The 17238-nt window shown below is 42.0% G+C and overlaps 1 protein-coding gene across 1 annotated transcript; it reads left to right on the forward strand.

Moving 5' to 3' along the window:
* Positions 1-974: 974 nt before the first annotated feature.
* Positions 975-16332, forward strand: LOC130327682 (Friend leukemia integration 1 transcription factor-like; the record flags this gene model as incomplete). The annotated part of the gene is given in 8 exon segments (XM_056553417.1): positions 975-1162; positions 9695-9919; positions 10226-10392; positions 13093-13296; positions 13407-13475; positions 13564-13626; positions 15184-15228; positions 16285-16332. Coding segments are annotated over 8 exon segments (1009 nt in total), but the record flags the coding sequence as incomplete, so codon positions are not given.
* Between the last annotated feature and the right edge of the window lie 906 nt (positions 16333-17238).

Raw genomic sequence — 17238 nt, forward strand, 5'->3', positions numbered from 1 at the left:
CATTCTCTACAATGAACTCCTCCAACCATCCAGGAGCCGAATCCTCTTCATGAGGCATCCTGACACTTCCAGGTATCCAACCATTCTCTACAATGAACTTCTCCAACCATCCAGGAGCCGAATCCTCTTCATGAGACATCCTGACACTTCCAGGTATCCAATCATTCTCTACAATGAACTCCTCCAACCATCCAGGTGCCGAATCCTCTTCATGAGACATCCTGACACTTCCAGGTATCCAACCATTCTCTACAATGAACTTCTCCAACCATCCAGGAGCCGAATCCTCTTCATGAGACATCCTGACACTTCCAGGTATCCAACATTCTCTACAATGAACTCCTCCAACCATCCAGGAGCCGAATCCTCTTCATGAGACATCCTGACACTTCCAGGTATCCAACATTCTCTACAATGAACTCCTCCCACCATCCAGGTGCCGAATCCTCTTCATGAGACATCCTGACACTTCCAGGTATCCAACATTCTCTACAATGAACTCCTCCAACCATCCAGGAGCCGAATCCTCTTCATGAGACATCCTGACGCTTCCAGGTATCCAACATTCTCTACAATGAACTTCTCCAACCATCCAGGAGCCGAATCCTCTTCATGAGACATCCTGACACTTCCAGGTATCCAATATTCTCTACAATGAACTCCTCCAACCATCCAGGAGCCGAATCCTCTTCATGAGACATCCTGACACTTCCAGGTATCCAACATTCTCTACAATGAACTCCTCCAACCATCCAGGAGCCGAATCCTCTTCATAAGACATCCTGACACTTCCAGGTATCCAACATTCTCTACAATGAACTCCTCCAACCATCCAGGAGCCGAATCCTCTTCATGAGACATCCTGACACTTCCAGGTATCCAACATTCTCTACAATGAACTCCTCCAACCATCCAGGAGCCGAATCCTCTTCATAAGACATCCTGACACTTCCAGGTATCCAACATTCTCTACAATGAACTCCTCCAACCAACCAGGAGCTAAATCTTCTTCAGGAACCATCCTGGCACTAGCCGGAGCCAAAATTCTGTGCAGTGATGATGTTAGAATGGGAGGTCAGAGATCAGGATTGGACCCTGGAGAATCCAGCATGACAGGAAGACCAGCAGGAGTGTTGGAGGAGAAGGAGAAGAAGGGTAAACAGTAAATCTATAAAGTAGTTACATAAACTTGATGAATTTATCAACAAAGTTTAAAAAATTTATGAAATGTTGCAATTGTTCTTCAGTAACCATGGAAATGTCTGACTACAACAGTGGTCTCCAAATTGTGGACTTCCAGCTGTGGTAAAACTACAACCCCCAGCATGCCCAGACAGTCAACGGTAGTTTTGCAACAGCTGAAGGTTCACAGTTCACATGAGGCGGATTTATACGTAATGTGAACAGGTCCTGAGTGTTATGTATACACCTGCTAACTGTGTTTATTATAATACCGCCATACTGTGCTGCTTGATGTCCTCTTTTCCACTCAGGATTTTTTCTGTCCCCTGCCCTGGGCAGAAATAGATGGGGCAGAAGATGGTGACCCCATATACTTAGAATCTGCAGGGTCCCTTTAAGCCTTCAGATATGGCCTGTGTATATGGCGGGTGAGATGTTATATGGAGGGAGCGCTGCTCTGAAGATCGCTTGTGGTTACTTCGCTCTTCCTGTTTACCAGGGAACCTTATTTCTGTTCAGTAATCGACTGTTTTTCGCACATCTCGCTATTTTTGTCACTGCCGCGATCCACAATGAGAGGAAGTGACGGTTTCTGTGAAACGGCTGCAGCAGCGTCATCCTCAGGGGGCTGGGAGTATCACTGTATCACCACAGCTGAGATACCGCCGCATCTCCAATATGGGGCTGCTGATCATGTGGAGGTCACAGGATGAGAGTTATATAGTGGAGGAGCAGGGTCCACAGCAGTACAGAGTATTTCAGGAGAGGAGTGTGCTGATCATGTGGAGGTCACAGGGTGAGAGTTATATAGTAGAGGAGCAGGGTCCACAGCAGTACAGAGTATTTCAGGAGAGGAGTGTGCTGATCATGTGGAGGTCACAGGGGGAGAGTTATATAGTGGAGGAGCAGGGTCCACAGCAGTGCAGAGTATACAGGAGAGGAGTGTACTGATCATGTGGAGGTCACAGGGTGAGAGTTATATAGTGGAGGAGCAGGGTCCACAGCAGTACAGAGTATTTCAGGAGAGGAGTGTACTGATCATGTGGAGATCACAGGGTGAGAGTTATATAGTGTAGGAGCAGGGTCCACAGCAGTGCAGGGTATACAGGAGAGGAGTGTACTGATCATGTGGAGGTCACAGGGTGAGAGTTATATAGTGGAGGGGCAGGGTCCATAGCAGTACAGAGTATACAGGAGAGGAGTGTACTGATCATGTGGAGGTCACAGGGTGAGAGTTATATAGTGGAGGAGCAGGGTCCACAGCAGTACAGAGTATTTCAGGAGAGGAGTGTACTGATCATGTGGGGATCACAGGGTGAGAGTTATATAGTGGAGGAGCAGGGTCCACAGCAGTACAGAGTATTTCAGGAGAGGAGTGTACTGATCATGTGGAGGTCACAGGGGGAGAGTTATATAGTGGAGGAGCAGGGTCCACAGCAGTGCAGGGAATACAGGAGAGGAGTGTACTGATCATGTGGAGGTCACAGGGTGAGAGTTATATAGTGGAGGAGCAGGGTCCACAGCAGTGCAGGGAATACAGGAGAGGAGTGTACTGATCATGTGGAGATCACAGGGTGAGAGTTATATAGTAGACGAGCAGGGTGCACAGCAGTACAGAGTATTTCAGGAGAGGAGTGTGCTGATCATGTGGAGGTCACAGGGTGAGAGTTATATAGTAGAGGAGCAGCGTCCACAGCAGTACAGAGTATACAGGAGAGGAGTGTGCTGATCATGTGGAGGTCACATGGGGAGAGTTATATAGTGGAGGAGCAGGGTCCACAGCAGTACAGAGTATTTCAGGAGAGGAGTGTGCTGATCATGTGGAGGTCACAGGGGGAGAGTTATATAGTGGAGGAGCAGGGTCCACAGCAGTACAGAGTATTTCAGGAGAGGAGTGTACTGATCATGTGGGGATCACAGGGTGAGAGTTATATAGTGGATGAGCAGGGTCCACAGCAGTACAGAGTATTTCAGGAGAGGAGTGTACTGATCATGTAGAGGTCACAGGGTGAGAGTTATATAGTGGAGGAGCAGGGTGCACAGCAGTACAGAGTATTTCAGGAGAGGAATATACTGATCATGTGGAGGTCACAGGGTGAGAGTTATATAGTGGAGGAGCAGGGTCCACAGCAGTGCAGAGTATTTCAGGAGAGGAGTGTACTGATCATGTGGAGGTCACAGGGTGAGAGTTATATAGTGGAGGCGCAGGGTGCACAGCAGTACAGAGTATTTCAGGAGAGGAGTGTACTGATCATGTGGAGGTCACAGGATGAGAGTTATATAGTGGAGGAGCAGGGTCCACAGCAGTACAGAGTATTTCAGGAGAGGAGTGTACTTAAGGGGTGGGTGAAGACTTTCTGGATACATTGCATATAGTGACCGGGGGTGAAGAATTTCTGGATACATTGTATATAGTGACCGGGGGAGGGGGGGGGGAGACTTTCTGGATACATTGTATATAGTGATCGGAGGGTGAAGACTTTCTGGATACATTGTATATAGTGACCGGGGGGGGGGGGGGTGAAGACTTTCTGGATACATTGTATATAGTGATCGGGGGTGAAGACTTTCTGGATACATTGTATATAGTGACCGGGGGTGAAGACTTTCTGGATACATTGTATATAGTGACGGGGGGTGAAGACTTTCTGGATACATTGTATATAGTGACCGGGGGGGGGGGGTGAAGACTTTCTGGATACATTGTATATAGTGACCGGGGTGAAGACTTTCTGGATACATTGTATATAGTGACCGGGGTGAAGACTTTCTGGATACATTGTATATAGTGACAGGGGGTGAAGACTTTCTGGATACATTGTATATAGTGACCGGGGGTGAAGACTTTCTGGATACATTGTATATAGTGACCGGTGGTGAAGACTTTCTGGATACATTGTATATAGTGATCGGGGGTGAAGACTTTCTGGATACATTGTATATAGTGACCAGGGGTGAAAACTTTCTGGATACATTGTATATAGTGACCGGGGGTGAAGACTTTCTGGATACATTGTATATAGTGACCGGGGGTGAAGACTTTCTGGATACATTGTATATAGTGACCGGGGTGAAGACTTTCTGGATACATTGTATATAGTGATCGGGGGGTGAAGACTTTCTGGATACATTGTATATAGTGACCGGGGATGAAGACTCTCTGGATACATTGTATATAGTGATCGGGGGTGAAGACTTTCTGGATACATTGTATATAGTGACCGGGGGTGAAGACTTTCTGTATACATTATATATAGTGACCGGGGGGAAGACTTTCTGGATACATTGTATATAGTGACCGGGGGTGAAGACTTTCTGGATACATTGTATATAGTGACGGGGGGAAGACTTTCTGGATACATTGTATATAGTGACAGGGGGGGTGAAGACTTTCTGGATACATTGTATATAGTGACGGGGGGTGAAGACTTTCTGGATACATTGTATATAGTGACGGGGGGGTGAAGACTTTCTGGATACATTGTATATAGTGACCGGGGTGGGGGGGGTGAAGACTTTCTGGATACATTGCATATAGTGATCGGGGGTGAAGACTTTCTGGATACATTGTATATAGTGACCGGGGGTGAAGACTTTCTGGATACATTGTATATAGTGACCGGGGGTGAAGACTTTCTGGTTACATTGTATATAGTGACCGGGGGTGAAGACTTTCTGGATACATTGTATATAGTGACCGGGAGTGAAGACTTTCTGGATACACTGTATATAGTGACGGGGGGGGGGGGTGAAGACTTTCTGGATACATTGTATATAGTGACCGGGGGTGAAGACTTTCTGGATACATTGTATATAGTGACCGGGGGTGAAGACTTTCTGGATACATTGTATATAGTGACAGGGGGGGGGGAAAGACTTTCTGGATACATTGTATATAGTGACAGGGGGGGGGGAAAGACTTTCTGGATACATTGTATATAGTGACGGGGGGGGTGAAGACTTTCTGGATACATTGTATATAGTGACCGGGGGTGAAGACTTTCTGGATACATTGCATATAGTGACCGGGGGGTGAAAACTTTCTGGATACATTGTATATAGTGACCGGGGGTGAAGACTTTCTGGATACATTGTATATAGTGACCGGGGGAGAAGACTTTCTGAATACATTGTATATAGTGACCGGGAGTGAAGACTTTCTGGATACACTGTATATAGTGACGGGGGGGTGAAGACTTTCTGGATACATTGTATATAGTGACCGGGGGTGAAGACTTTCTGGATACATTGTATATAGTGACCGGGGGGTGAAGACTTTCTGGATACATTGTATATTGTGACCAGGGGGTGAAGACTTTCTGGATACATTGTATATAGTGATGGGGGGGGGGAAAGACTTTCTGGATACATTGTATATAGTGACTGGGGGGTGAAGACTTTCTGGATACATTGTATATAGTGACCGGGGTGAAGACTTTCTGGATACATTGTATATAGTGACTGGGGTGAAGACTTTCTGGATACATTGTATATTGTGACCAGGGGGTGAAGACTTTCTGGATACATTGTATATAGTGACGGGGGGGGTGAAGACTTTCTGGATACATTGTATATAGTGACCGGGGGTGAAGACTTTCTGGATACATTTGTATATAGTGACGGGGGGTGAAGACTTTCTGGATACATTGTATATAGTGACCGGGGTGAAGACTTTCTGGATGCATTGTATATAGTGACAGGGGGGTGAAGACTTTCTGGATACATTGTATATAGTGACCGGGGATGAAGACTTTCTGGATACATTGTATATAGTGACCGGGGGTGAAAACTTTCTTGATACATTGTATATAGTGACCGGGGGTGAAGACTTTCTGGATACATTGTATATAGTGACAGGGGGGTGAAGACTTTCTGGATACATTGTATATAGTGACCGGGGATGAAGACTTTCTGGATACATTGTATATAGTGACCGGGGGTGAAAACTTTCTTGATACATTGTATATAGTGACCGGGGGTGAAGACTTTCTGGATACATTGTATATAGTGACCGGGGGTGAAGACTTTCTGGATACATTGTATATAGTGACCGGGGGTGAAGACTTTCTGGATACATTGTATATGGTGACCGGGGGTGAAGACTTTCTGGATACATTGTATATAGTGACGGGGGGTGAAGACTTTCTGGATACATTGTATATAGTCACCGGGGGTGAAGACTTTCTGGATGCATTGTATATAGTGACCGGGGGGTGAAGACTTTCTGGATACATTGTATATAATGACCGGGGGGGGGGAAAGACTTTCTGGATACATTGTATATAATGACCGGGGGGGTGAAGACATTCTGGATACATTGTATATAGTGACTGGGGGTGAAGACTTTCTGGATACATTGTATATAGTGACCGGGGGTGAAGACTTTCTGGATACATTGTATATAGTGATCGAGGGGTGAAGACTTTCTGGATACATTGTATATAGTGACCGGGGGTGAAGACTTTCTGGATACATTTTATATAGTGACTGGGGGTGAAGACTTTCTGGATACATTGTATATAGTGACCGGGGGTGAAGACTTTCTGGATACATTGTATATAGTGATCGAGGGGTGAAGACTTTCTGGATACATTGTATATAGTGACCGGGGGTGAAGACTTTCTGGATACATTGTATATAGTGACCGGGGGTGAAGACTTTCTGGATACATTGTATATAGTGACGGGGGGTGAAGACTTTCTGGATACATTGTATATAGTGACAGGGGGGGGGGAAAGACTTTCTGGATACATTGTATATAGTGACGGGGGGGTGAAGACTTTCTGGATACATTGTATATAGTGACCGGGGGTGAAGACTTTCTGGATACATTGTATATAGTGATCGGGGTGAAGACTTTCTGGATACATTGTATATAGTGACCGGGGGTGAAGACTTTCTGGATACATTGTATATAGTGATCGGGGGGTGAAGACTTTCTGGATACATTGTATATAGTGACGGGGGGGGGGGTGAAGACTTTCTGGATACATTATATATAGTGACCGGGGGTGAAGACTTTCTGGATACATTGTATATAGTGACCAGGGGGTGAAGACTTTCTGGATACATTGTATATAGTGACGGGGGGGTGAAGACTTTCTGGATACATTGTATATAGTGACCGGGGGTGAAGACTTTCTGGATACATTGTATATAGTGATCGAGGGGTGAAGACTTTCTGGATACATTATATATAGTGACCGGGGGTGAAGACTTTCTGGATACATTGTATATAGTGACCGGGGTGGAAGACTTTCTGGATACATTGTATATAGTGACCGGGGGTGAAGACTTTCAGGATACATTGTATATAGTGACCGGTGGTGAAGACTTTCTGGATACATTGTATATAGTGACCGGGGGTGAAGACTTTCTGGATACATTTGTATATAGTGACCGGGGGTGAAGACTTTCTGGATACATTGTATATAGTGACCGGGGGTGAAGACTTTCTGGATACATTTGTATATAGTGACCGGGGGTGAAGACTTTCTGGATACATTTGTATATAGTGACCGGGGGTGAAGACTTTCTGGATACATTGTATATAGTGACCGGGGGTGAAGACTTTCTGGATACATTGTATATAGTGACGGGGGGGTGAAGACTTTCTGGATACATTGTATATAGTGACCGGGGGTGAAGACTTTCAGGATACATTGTATATAGTGACCGGGGGGTGAAGACTTTCTGGATACATTGTATATAGTGACGGGGGGGTGAAGACTTTCTGGATACATTGTATATAGTGACCGGGGGTGAAGACTTTCAGGATACATTGTATATAGTGACCGGTGGTGAAGACTTTCTGGATACATTGTATATAGTGACCGGTGGTGAAGACTTTCTGGATACATTGTATATAGTGACGGGGGGTGAAGACTTTCCGGATACATTGTATATAGTGACTGGTGGTGAAGACTTTCTGGATACATTGTATATAGTGACGGGGGGGGGGGGGGGTGAAGACTTTCTGGATACATTGTATATAGTGACCGGGGATGAAGACTTTCTGGATACATTGTATATAGTGATCGGGGGGTGAAGACTTTGTGTCATGTGACTGGCAGGATCCTTTAAGACATCTTTGGTCTCCGGTGAAGGCTCCGCCGCCTTCTTTGTGAAGCGCTTACAAAAAAACAAAAACATATTGTGAGGAATTTCCGGTGATATCCAGAACGGCGGCCGCGATAAAATGTATTTATATTGGGATAATAACAGCTCCGACCTTCTTGGCTGACACCGCTGCCATTGTTGGTGCCTCCCCCCGAGATCCTCATTGTTATGGAGAATATTTACTATATGGACCAGAGGGGATCGGTAATCGAGGGAACAGAATATGGGGGGGGGGGGGGATTGGTCAATGGGGAGCAGAATATGGGGGGACTGGTCATTGGGGAGAAGAATATGGGGGGACTGGTCATTAGGGAGTAGAATATGGGGGGACTGGTCATTGGGGAGCAGAATATGGGGGGACTGGTCATTGGGGAGGAGGAGATGGGGGGACTGGTCATTGGGGAGTAGAATATGGGGGGTCTGGTCATTGGAAGCAGAATATGGGGGTACTGGTCATTGGGGAGCAGAATATGGGGGGACTGGTCATTGTGGAGCAGAATATGGGGGGGACTGGTCATTGGAAGCAGAATATGGGGGTACTGGTCATTGGGGAGCAGAATATGGGGGGACTGGTCATTGGTGAGGAGAATATGGGGGGACTGGTCATTGGGGAGGAGAATATGGGGGGACTGGTCTTTGAGGAGTAGAATATGGAGGGACTGGTCTTTGGGGAGCAGAATATGGGGGGACTGGTCATTGGGGAGCAGAATATGGGGGGACTGGTCATTGGGGAGGAGAATATTGGGGGACTGGTCTTTGAGGAGTAGAATATGGGGGGACTGGTCATTGGTGAGGAGAATATGGGGGGACTGGTCATTGGGGAGGAGAATATGGGGGGACTGGTCTTTGAGGAGTAGAATATGGGGGGACTGGTCATTGGGGAGCAGAATATGGGGGGACTGGTCATTGGGGAGCAGAATATGGGAGGGGACTGGGAGGATCCCCTTGGTGCATTCCCACAGCCAGTCAGCAGGATTAAAAAAAAAGTCACATGATACACTCCCTGCAGTGTTACTAAGAAACAGGAACTGCCCTCTGCTAAGGAGTCAGGGAGGCGGGGCTAATGGCTGCCTTCTAAGGAGTCAGGGAGGCAGGGTTACCTTCTTATCGAGCCCTGATTGGCACCTCTGCAGCTGTTTAGTGGGGTCAGCTGTGCCCATTGTATAGGGGATCTCGTCTGTCCTAGTGATGGGATCCCGGAGGGGGCACCTGGCCAGTTCTTCAGACACCGGGGTGATGCCTCGAGTGGTCCTAACACCAGGACCCTTCTATCTACATAGCAACTAGATTGACCTCACTGGACCAATCAATCAGGGTCACCATGGGTGCCAAGCAATATCCCCCTTCATCCCGCCGAATCGCTAAAATGTTCTTGTAGATCTCTATGAGGAAGGCCCCATGTGATTGTCTTGACACAATGTCTCATATGTTTCTTCCAGGAGGCCCTTGCGGTGGTCACCGAGGACCACACGATGTTCACCATGATGAAGACAGAGATACCTGATGACTATTCTTCCAGCATTAAGGACCGTACAAACCTACCAGAGCCGGCGTGGATGACTACCGGTAACCGCCAGCAGAACATCAAACAGGAGGCGGAGGAGCAAATCAGGACCAGGTGAGGACCTGCCTGTCCATGTCAGGAACTGTCCGGAGCAGGGGCAAATGCCCATAGCAAACCTCTCCTGCTCCCGACAGTTCCTGAAATGGACAAAGGTGTCAGCAGAAAGCACTGTGGTCAGACTGGATAGAACTACACAACTTCCTGTGAAGCATACAGCAGCTGATAAGTACTGGAAGGATTACATTTTTATATAGAAGTAATTTACAAATCTGTAGAGCACCAGTCGATTAAAAAACATTTGTATTCCATTGGAGTACCCCTTTAATGTCTCAGTACTTTGTCATTTCTTCTCTCCCTCAGACTCCCCCCAGGCGGGGTACCCGTATTAGATGTAAATAAATCAGAAGAAGAAAGTGAGACCCCACATGTAAACTACCAGACCACCTATCCCGACACCACGAGCACCGGGACCGAGTCACCGAACCACATCAACGGCAACGAGGAAAAGAGGGTAATCGTACCCGCAGGTCAGGAGCCAACAGGAGACGTGTGATACTAGTATTATAATATATGGGGGCGGTATTATAGTAGTTATATTCTTGTATATAGGAGCGGTATTATAGTAGTTATATTCTTGTATATAGGGGCAGTATTATAGTAGTTATATTCTTGTATATAGGAGCAGTATTATAGTAGTTATATTCTTGTATATAGGAGCATTATTATAGTAGTTATATTCTTGTATATAGGAGCAGTATTATAGTAGTTATATTCTTGTATATAGGAGCAGTATTATAGTAGTTATATTCTTGTATATAGGAGCAGTATTATAGTAGTTATATTCTTGTATATAGGGAGCAGTATTATAGTAGTTATATTCTTGTATATAGGAGCAGTATTATAGTAGTTATATTCTTGTATATAGGAGCAGTATTATAGTAGTTATATTCTTGTATATAGGAGCAGTATTATAGTAGTTATATTCTTGTATATAGGAGCAGTATTATAGTAGTTATATTCTTGTAAATAGGAGCAGTATTATAGTAGTTATATTCTTGTATATAGGGGCAGTATTATAGTAGTGATATTCTTGTATATAGGAGCAGTATTATAGTAGTTATATTCTTGTATATAGGAGCAGTATTATAGTAGTTATATTCTTGTATATAGGAGCAGTATTATAGTAGTTATATTCTTGTATATAGGAGCAGTATTATAGTAGTTATATTCTTGTATATAGGGGCAGTATTATAGTAGTGATATTCTTGTATATAGGAGCAGTATTATAGCAGTTATATTCTTGTATATAGGAGCAGTATTATAGTAGTTATATTCTTGTATATAGGAGCAGTATTATAGTAGTTATATTCTTGTATATAGGAGCAGTATTATAGTAGTTATATTCTTGTATATAGGAGGCAGTATTACAGTAGTTATATTCTTGTATATAGGAGCAGTATTATAGTAGTTATATTCTTGTATATACGAGCAGTATTATAGTAGTTATATTCTTGTATATAGGGGCAGTATTATAGTAGTGATATTCTTGTATATAGGAGCAGTATTATAGTAGTTATATTCTTGTATATAGGGGGCAGTATTATAGTAGTTATATTCTTGTATATAGGGGGCAGTATTATAGTAGTTATATTCTTGTATATAGGAGGCAGTATTATAGTAGTTATATTCTTGCATATAGGAGCAGTATTATAGTAGTTATATTCTTGTATATAGGAGCAGTATTATAGTAGTTATATTCTTGTATATAGGAGCAGTATTATAGTAGTTATATTCTTGTATATAGGGGCAGTATTATAGTAGTGATATTCTTGTATATAGGAGCAGTATTATAGTAGTTATATTCTTGTATATAGGAGCAGTATTATAGTAGTTATATTCTTGTATATAGGAGCAATATTATAGTAGTGATATTCTTGTATATAGGAGCAGTATTATAGTAGTTATATTCTTGTATATAGGAGGCAGTATTACAGTAGTTATATTCTTGTATATAGGAGCAGTATTATAGTAGTTATATTCTTGTATATAGGAGGCAGTATTATAGTAGTTATATTCTTGTATATAGGAGCAGTATTATAGTAGTTATATTCTTGTATATAGGAGCAGTATTATAGTAGTTATATTCTTGTATATAGGAGCAGTATTATAGTAGTTATATTCTTGTATATAGGAGCAATATTATAGTAGTTATATTCTTGTATATAGGAGCAGTATTATAGTAGTTATATTCTTGTATATAGGAGGCAGTATTACAGTAGTTATATTCTTGTATATAGGAGCAGTATTATAGTAGTTATATTCTTGTATATAGGAGCAGTATTATAGTAGTTATATTCTTGTATATAGGAGCAGTATTATAGTAGTTATATTCTTGTATATAGGAGCAGTATTATAGTAGTTATATTCTTGTATATAGGAGCAGTATTATAGTAGTTATATTCTTGTATATAGGAGCAGTATTATAGTAGTTATATTCTTGTATATAGGAGGCAGTATTATAGTAGTTATATTCTTGTATATAGGAGCAATATTATAGTAGTTATATTCTTGTATATAGGAGCAGTATTATAGTAGTTATATTCTTGTATATAGGAGCAGTATTATAATAGTTATATTCTTGTATATAGGAGCAGTATTATAGTAGTTATATTCTTGTATATAGGAGCAGTATTATAGTAGTTATATTCTTGTATATAGGAGCAGTATTATAGTAGTTATATTCTTGTATATAGGAGCAGTATTATAGTAGTTATATTCTTGTATATAGGAGACAGTATTATAGTAGTTATATTCTTGTATATAGGAGCAGTATTATAGTAGTTATATTCTTGTATATAGGAGCAGTATTATAGTAGTTATATTCTTGTATATGGGAGCAGTATTATAGTAGTTATATTCTTGTATATAGGAGGCAGTATTATAGTAGTTATATTCTTGTATATAGGGAGCAGTATTATAGTAGTTATATTCTTGTGTATAGGAGCAGTATTATAGTAGTTATATTCTTGTATATAGGGGCAGTATTATAGTAGATATATTCTTGTATATAGGAGCAGTATTATAGTAGTTATATTCTTGTATATAGGAGCAGTATTATAGTAGATATATTCTTGTATATAGGAGCAGTATTATAGTAGTTATATTCTTGTATATAGGAGCAGTATTATAGTAGTAACATTTTATAGAGTAATAATTTCTGATTCCAGACCCCTTGGCGTGGACGCAGGACCATGTGGCGCAGTGGCTGGACTGGGCGGTGAAGGAATATGGACTGATGGATGTGAATACGTCATTGATGCAGGGAGTGGATGGGAAGGAGTTGTGCAGGATGAGTCGGGAGGATTTCCTACGTATGGCGTCATCTTACAGTTCTGAGATGCTGATGTCACATCTCGCATATCTCCGCCAAAGTATGCACTCCCCCCCCCACCCACAATCCGCCTGTATATCACCAGTGTGAACAGATTGTATGATCTCCTCTCACAGAATAACCTTTATATTCTCCTCTATATCCGCACAGACAGCCCAACATTCACGTATTCCGTGGTCTCCGCTCCTCCTGTGACCCCGAGGAACCCAGTGAAGACAGGTAAACATGGCCGCCAAGCTATATGTCATGTGATCGAGCGGTGCGCCTCTCTGGTACCTGACTATGGTTTCCTGCGCTGTCTTTTCAGAGCCTCTATATGACGACACGCGGAGAGCGAGCTGGGGCTCCATCAACAACTCCATCCACAGAGGTGAGGAGGCTGCGCTCTACCTGGAAGGGTTAATGGCGTCTACGATAAGCGCAGTTCATGCTACGAATCTACTTCTCAGCTCTTTCCGTAATTTCTGTAGCGTTTTGTATAGAGCAGAATGGGTTAATTCACACCGCCCATCACCACTGATCTAACACTTTATTCCAGTGTTTCCCAACCAGCGCGCCTCCAGCTGTTGCAAAACTACAACTCCCAGCATGCCCAGACAGCCGAAGGCTGTCTGGGCATGCTGGGAGTTGTAGTTTTGCAACAGCTGGAGGAACCCTGGTTGGGAAACACTGCTTTATTCGTTGCCGCAACATAAGGAACCAAGTAAACGGAGCGAATGTTGTTTTATTGTAAACCGTCCGTCCGACCCATAATCCCTCCTCCACATTGTACGTTTTTACGCTTTGTTGTTGCCTCCATGTTTTCATTTCGGTCTTGTGTCTTTTTTCCATTCCTAGTCATGTGATTCTCTGATCATGTGATCTAAGGCTGAGAAAAAAATGCCACAAAAAGGAAAAAGCTCCAAACAATGCAATACTTATACTGTATACCTAACAACAACAAAAAAACTATAATAACAATGGAGGATTATGGGAGAAAAATGCCACAAACTGAGTGAAAATGTCACCTCTAGAGCGCGGCGTGTTATTGAATGAGCGCTAATGATCCGAAAAACGCAGCACAAGGGGGGAAGAGGTAAAGACGCAGTGTAAGTGGAGAGTTTACATTCCTCTCTGGCCACAGAATTTTTGCACTAAAAAAAAAACCACTTGGAAAAATGCGGCAAAAAAAGTTAATAAGTAAATAAATAAATAAAATAAATGAATGAATGAATAAAATAAATGAGTGAATAAATAAATAAAATAAATGAATGAATAAATAAATAAAATAAATGAATGAATAAATAAAATAAATGAATGAATAAATAAATAAAATAAATGAATGAATGAATAAAATAAATGAATGAATAAATAAAATAAATGAATGAATGAATAAAATAAATGAATAAATAAAATAAATGAATGAATGAATAAAATAAATGAATGAATGAATGAATAAATAAATAAATATATAAAATTAATAAATGAATGAATAAATAAATATATAAAATAAATGAATAAATAAATGAATAAATAAAGAAATAAATAAAATGAATGAATAAATAAAATAAATGAATGAATAAATAAAGTACATTAATAAATAAATAAATAAAATGAATAAATAAATGAATGAATAAATTGATACATTAAATAAAAGAATAAATAAATAAATGAATACATAAATAAAATAAATAAATAAAATGAATGAATAAATAAATAAAATGAATGAATAAATGAATAAATAGATGAATAAATAAATGAATAAATAAAATAAATAAATGAATGAATAAATTGATGCATTAAATCAAATAAATGAATAAATAAAATTAATGAATAAATAAAATAAATGAATAAATAAATGAATAAATAAAATAAATGAATGAATAAATGAATAAATAAATAAATGCCCTTTTTCATCCTAATAGAAGCTTTTTATGTGTTTGTGCAGGTTCTCCGCCCCAGACACCATCCATCACTATACGTAACACGCCAGGTGAGTGCGAATACACACACAGCGCATATTATTACCCGTCTATATAATAAAGAATCCTGCAGCTTTCTAATATACAGATAAGGCCGCGTTCACACCGCGTTTATGTCTCCGTTTCACTGTTTCCATTACCGTACGTTCATTTTTGCTGTCTTGTGTGCGCCAAAATAAAATGTTTACGTTACAGTTACAATGAAAGTCAATAGGTAACAGCGTACAGCAGCGACCGATCACGTAAACAAACACATCATGTGAACGCGCCCTTATATGTATTATATACAGTGTACAGGGCATCACAGTTGCTCATAGCAACCAATCACAGGGCAGCTTTCACTTTACTAGAGCAGTATAAAGAAATGAAAGCTGCGCTCTGATTGGCTGCCTGGTAGAAGCCTCTACCTGTTGCCCATAGCAACCGATGTGCAGCAATGTGCCCTGTGCAGCTTTCACTTTACCAAAGCAGAATAATACATAAAAGCTGCGCTCTGATTGGTTATCTAATCGAAGGCCTTTTTCTGTTGCTCATAGCAACCAATCACAGCACAGCTTTCACTTTACCAAATGAAAGCTGGATTGTCATTGGTTGCTATGGGCAACAGGGGCAGGTCTTCTTTTAGACAACCAATCAGAGCGCAGCTTTTGTTCCTTATAATGCCCTGGAAAAGTGAAAGTTGCGCTGTGATTGGTTGCTGTGGGTAACAGTGCCTCTTTTTGCGCTTCCTCTGCTTGCTGTCAGTGAATAGGAAGCTTCTTGTTTACCTCTAGGTGCTGAGTAACGATACTTCTCACAGCTGAGGGTTTGATACAGTTGCATCCAGTGTAGGGTGGTGACTCTATACCGATACATTGTAACAAACATTCAGTGTTGCTGATACATCGAGGGCATAGAATGGTAACAAACCCTCAGCTGGATGTAAACCATAGCCAATTCCATTCACTGACAGCAGTCGGAGATCCTTTTTTTTTTTAAGCTGCAGAGCGTTTTGCACGTCTTTTGCGCTGTAAATGCGTATTTTACGTGATGGGGCCATTTCATAGCCGCAAATATTTCCTTTTCAGATCCGTATCAGGTGTTGGGGCCGACGAGCAGCCGCCTGTCTAATCCAGGTGAGCCATCCGTTCACGTTCCGGACAGACCGCGTTTTCGCCTCAACCAAAAACCATCGCGCCTGCGGGGGGCGGAGCTAAGATTTGCTCTTCTGTTCTTTGGCGCCCCCTTCTTAGCAGTAACAGTAAAGGGGCCATCCAGCACGAAAAACCAAAATGTAGCTGCTTTCTTCCAGAAACGGCGCCCCCCTGTCCTCAGGTTGTGTGCGGTATTGCAGCTCGGTTCTATTGAAGTGAATGGAGCCAAGGTGTAATACCGCACACAACCTGAGGATAGATGTGGCGCTGTTTTTGGAACAAACGGACATTTTATTTTATTTTTTTTATCAAAGCAACGTTTTGGTCTCCAAACTGTGAACCTTCAGATGTTGCATAACTACAACTCCCAGCATGCCCGGACAGCCAACGGCTGTCCGGGCATGCTGGGAGTTGTAGTTTTGCAACAGGTACTTTAACATAATTTAGCAAAGGACAAAAAGCACAATCTTTGTATTTACACATCGCAGTCATAACGCTGCTGTTCTTCTATGATTTTCGTAAACTGGTGGCGAAAACGCGGTCTGGCCGGACACCCCCTTTAACTTCTAATTAGAGGCAAATTGAGATACACGGTGATTCTGGTCACATGACAAAAAAAAAATCTGCGCTAATGTCTGTGACCCGCAGTCGTATGAGTATTTTTTGCATATGTCACACGGCGCGACCCCAATCGCCCGCGGCCAAGGGAGCATTCGCATCACGATTTTAACCCCCATTATTCGCATTGTAGAATTTAAATCGTAAAATCGCGTAAAAACGAATGCTAAAAATCGTATCTCCAAAACAGACAACTTTATGCTCTCACGCGTTTTTATCTGAATTCGCTTTTTTTTCCCTCCATCTTTCTAGACCAGTGTCTCCCAAACT

The sequence above is a fragment of the Hyla sarda genome, unplaced genomic scaffold (genome assembly GCF_029499605.1).
Source record: "Hyla sarda isolate aHylSar1 unplaced genomic scaffold, aHylSar1.hap1 scaffold_3014, whole genome shotgun sequence".
Taxonomy (NCBI): Eukaryota; Metazoa; Chordata; class Amphibia; order Anura; family Hylidae; genus Hyla; species Hyla sarda.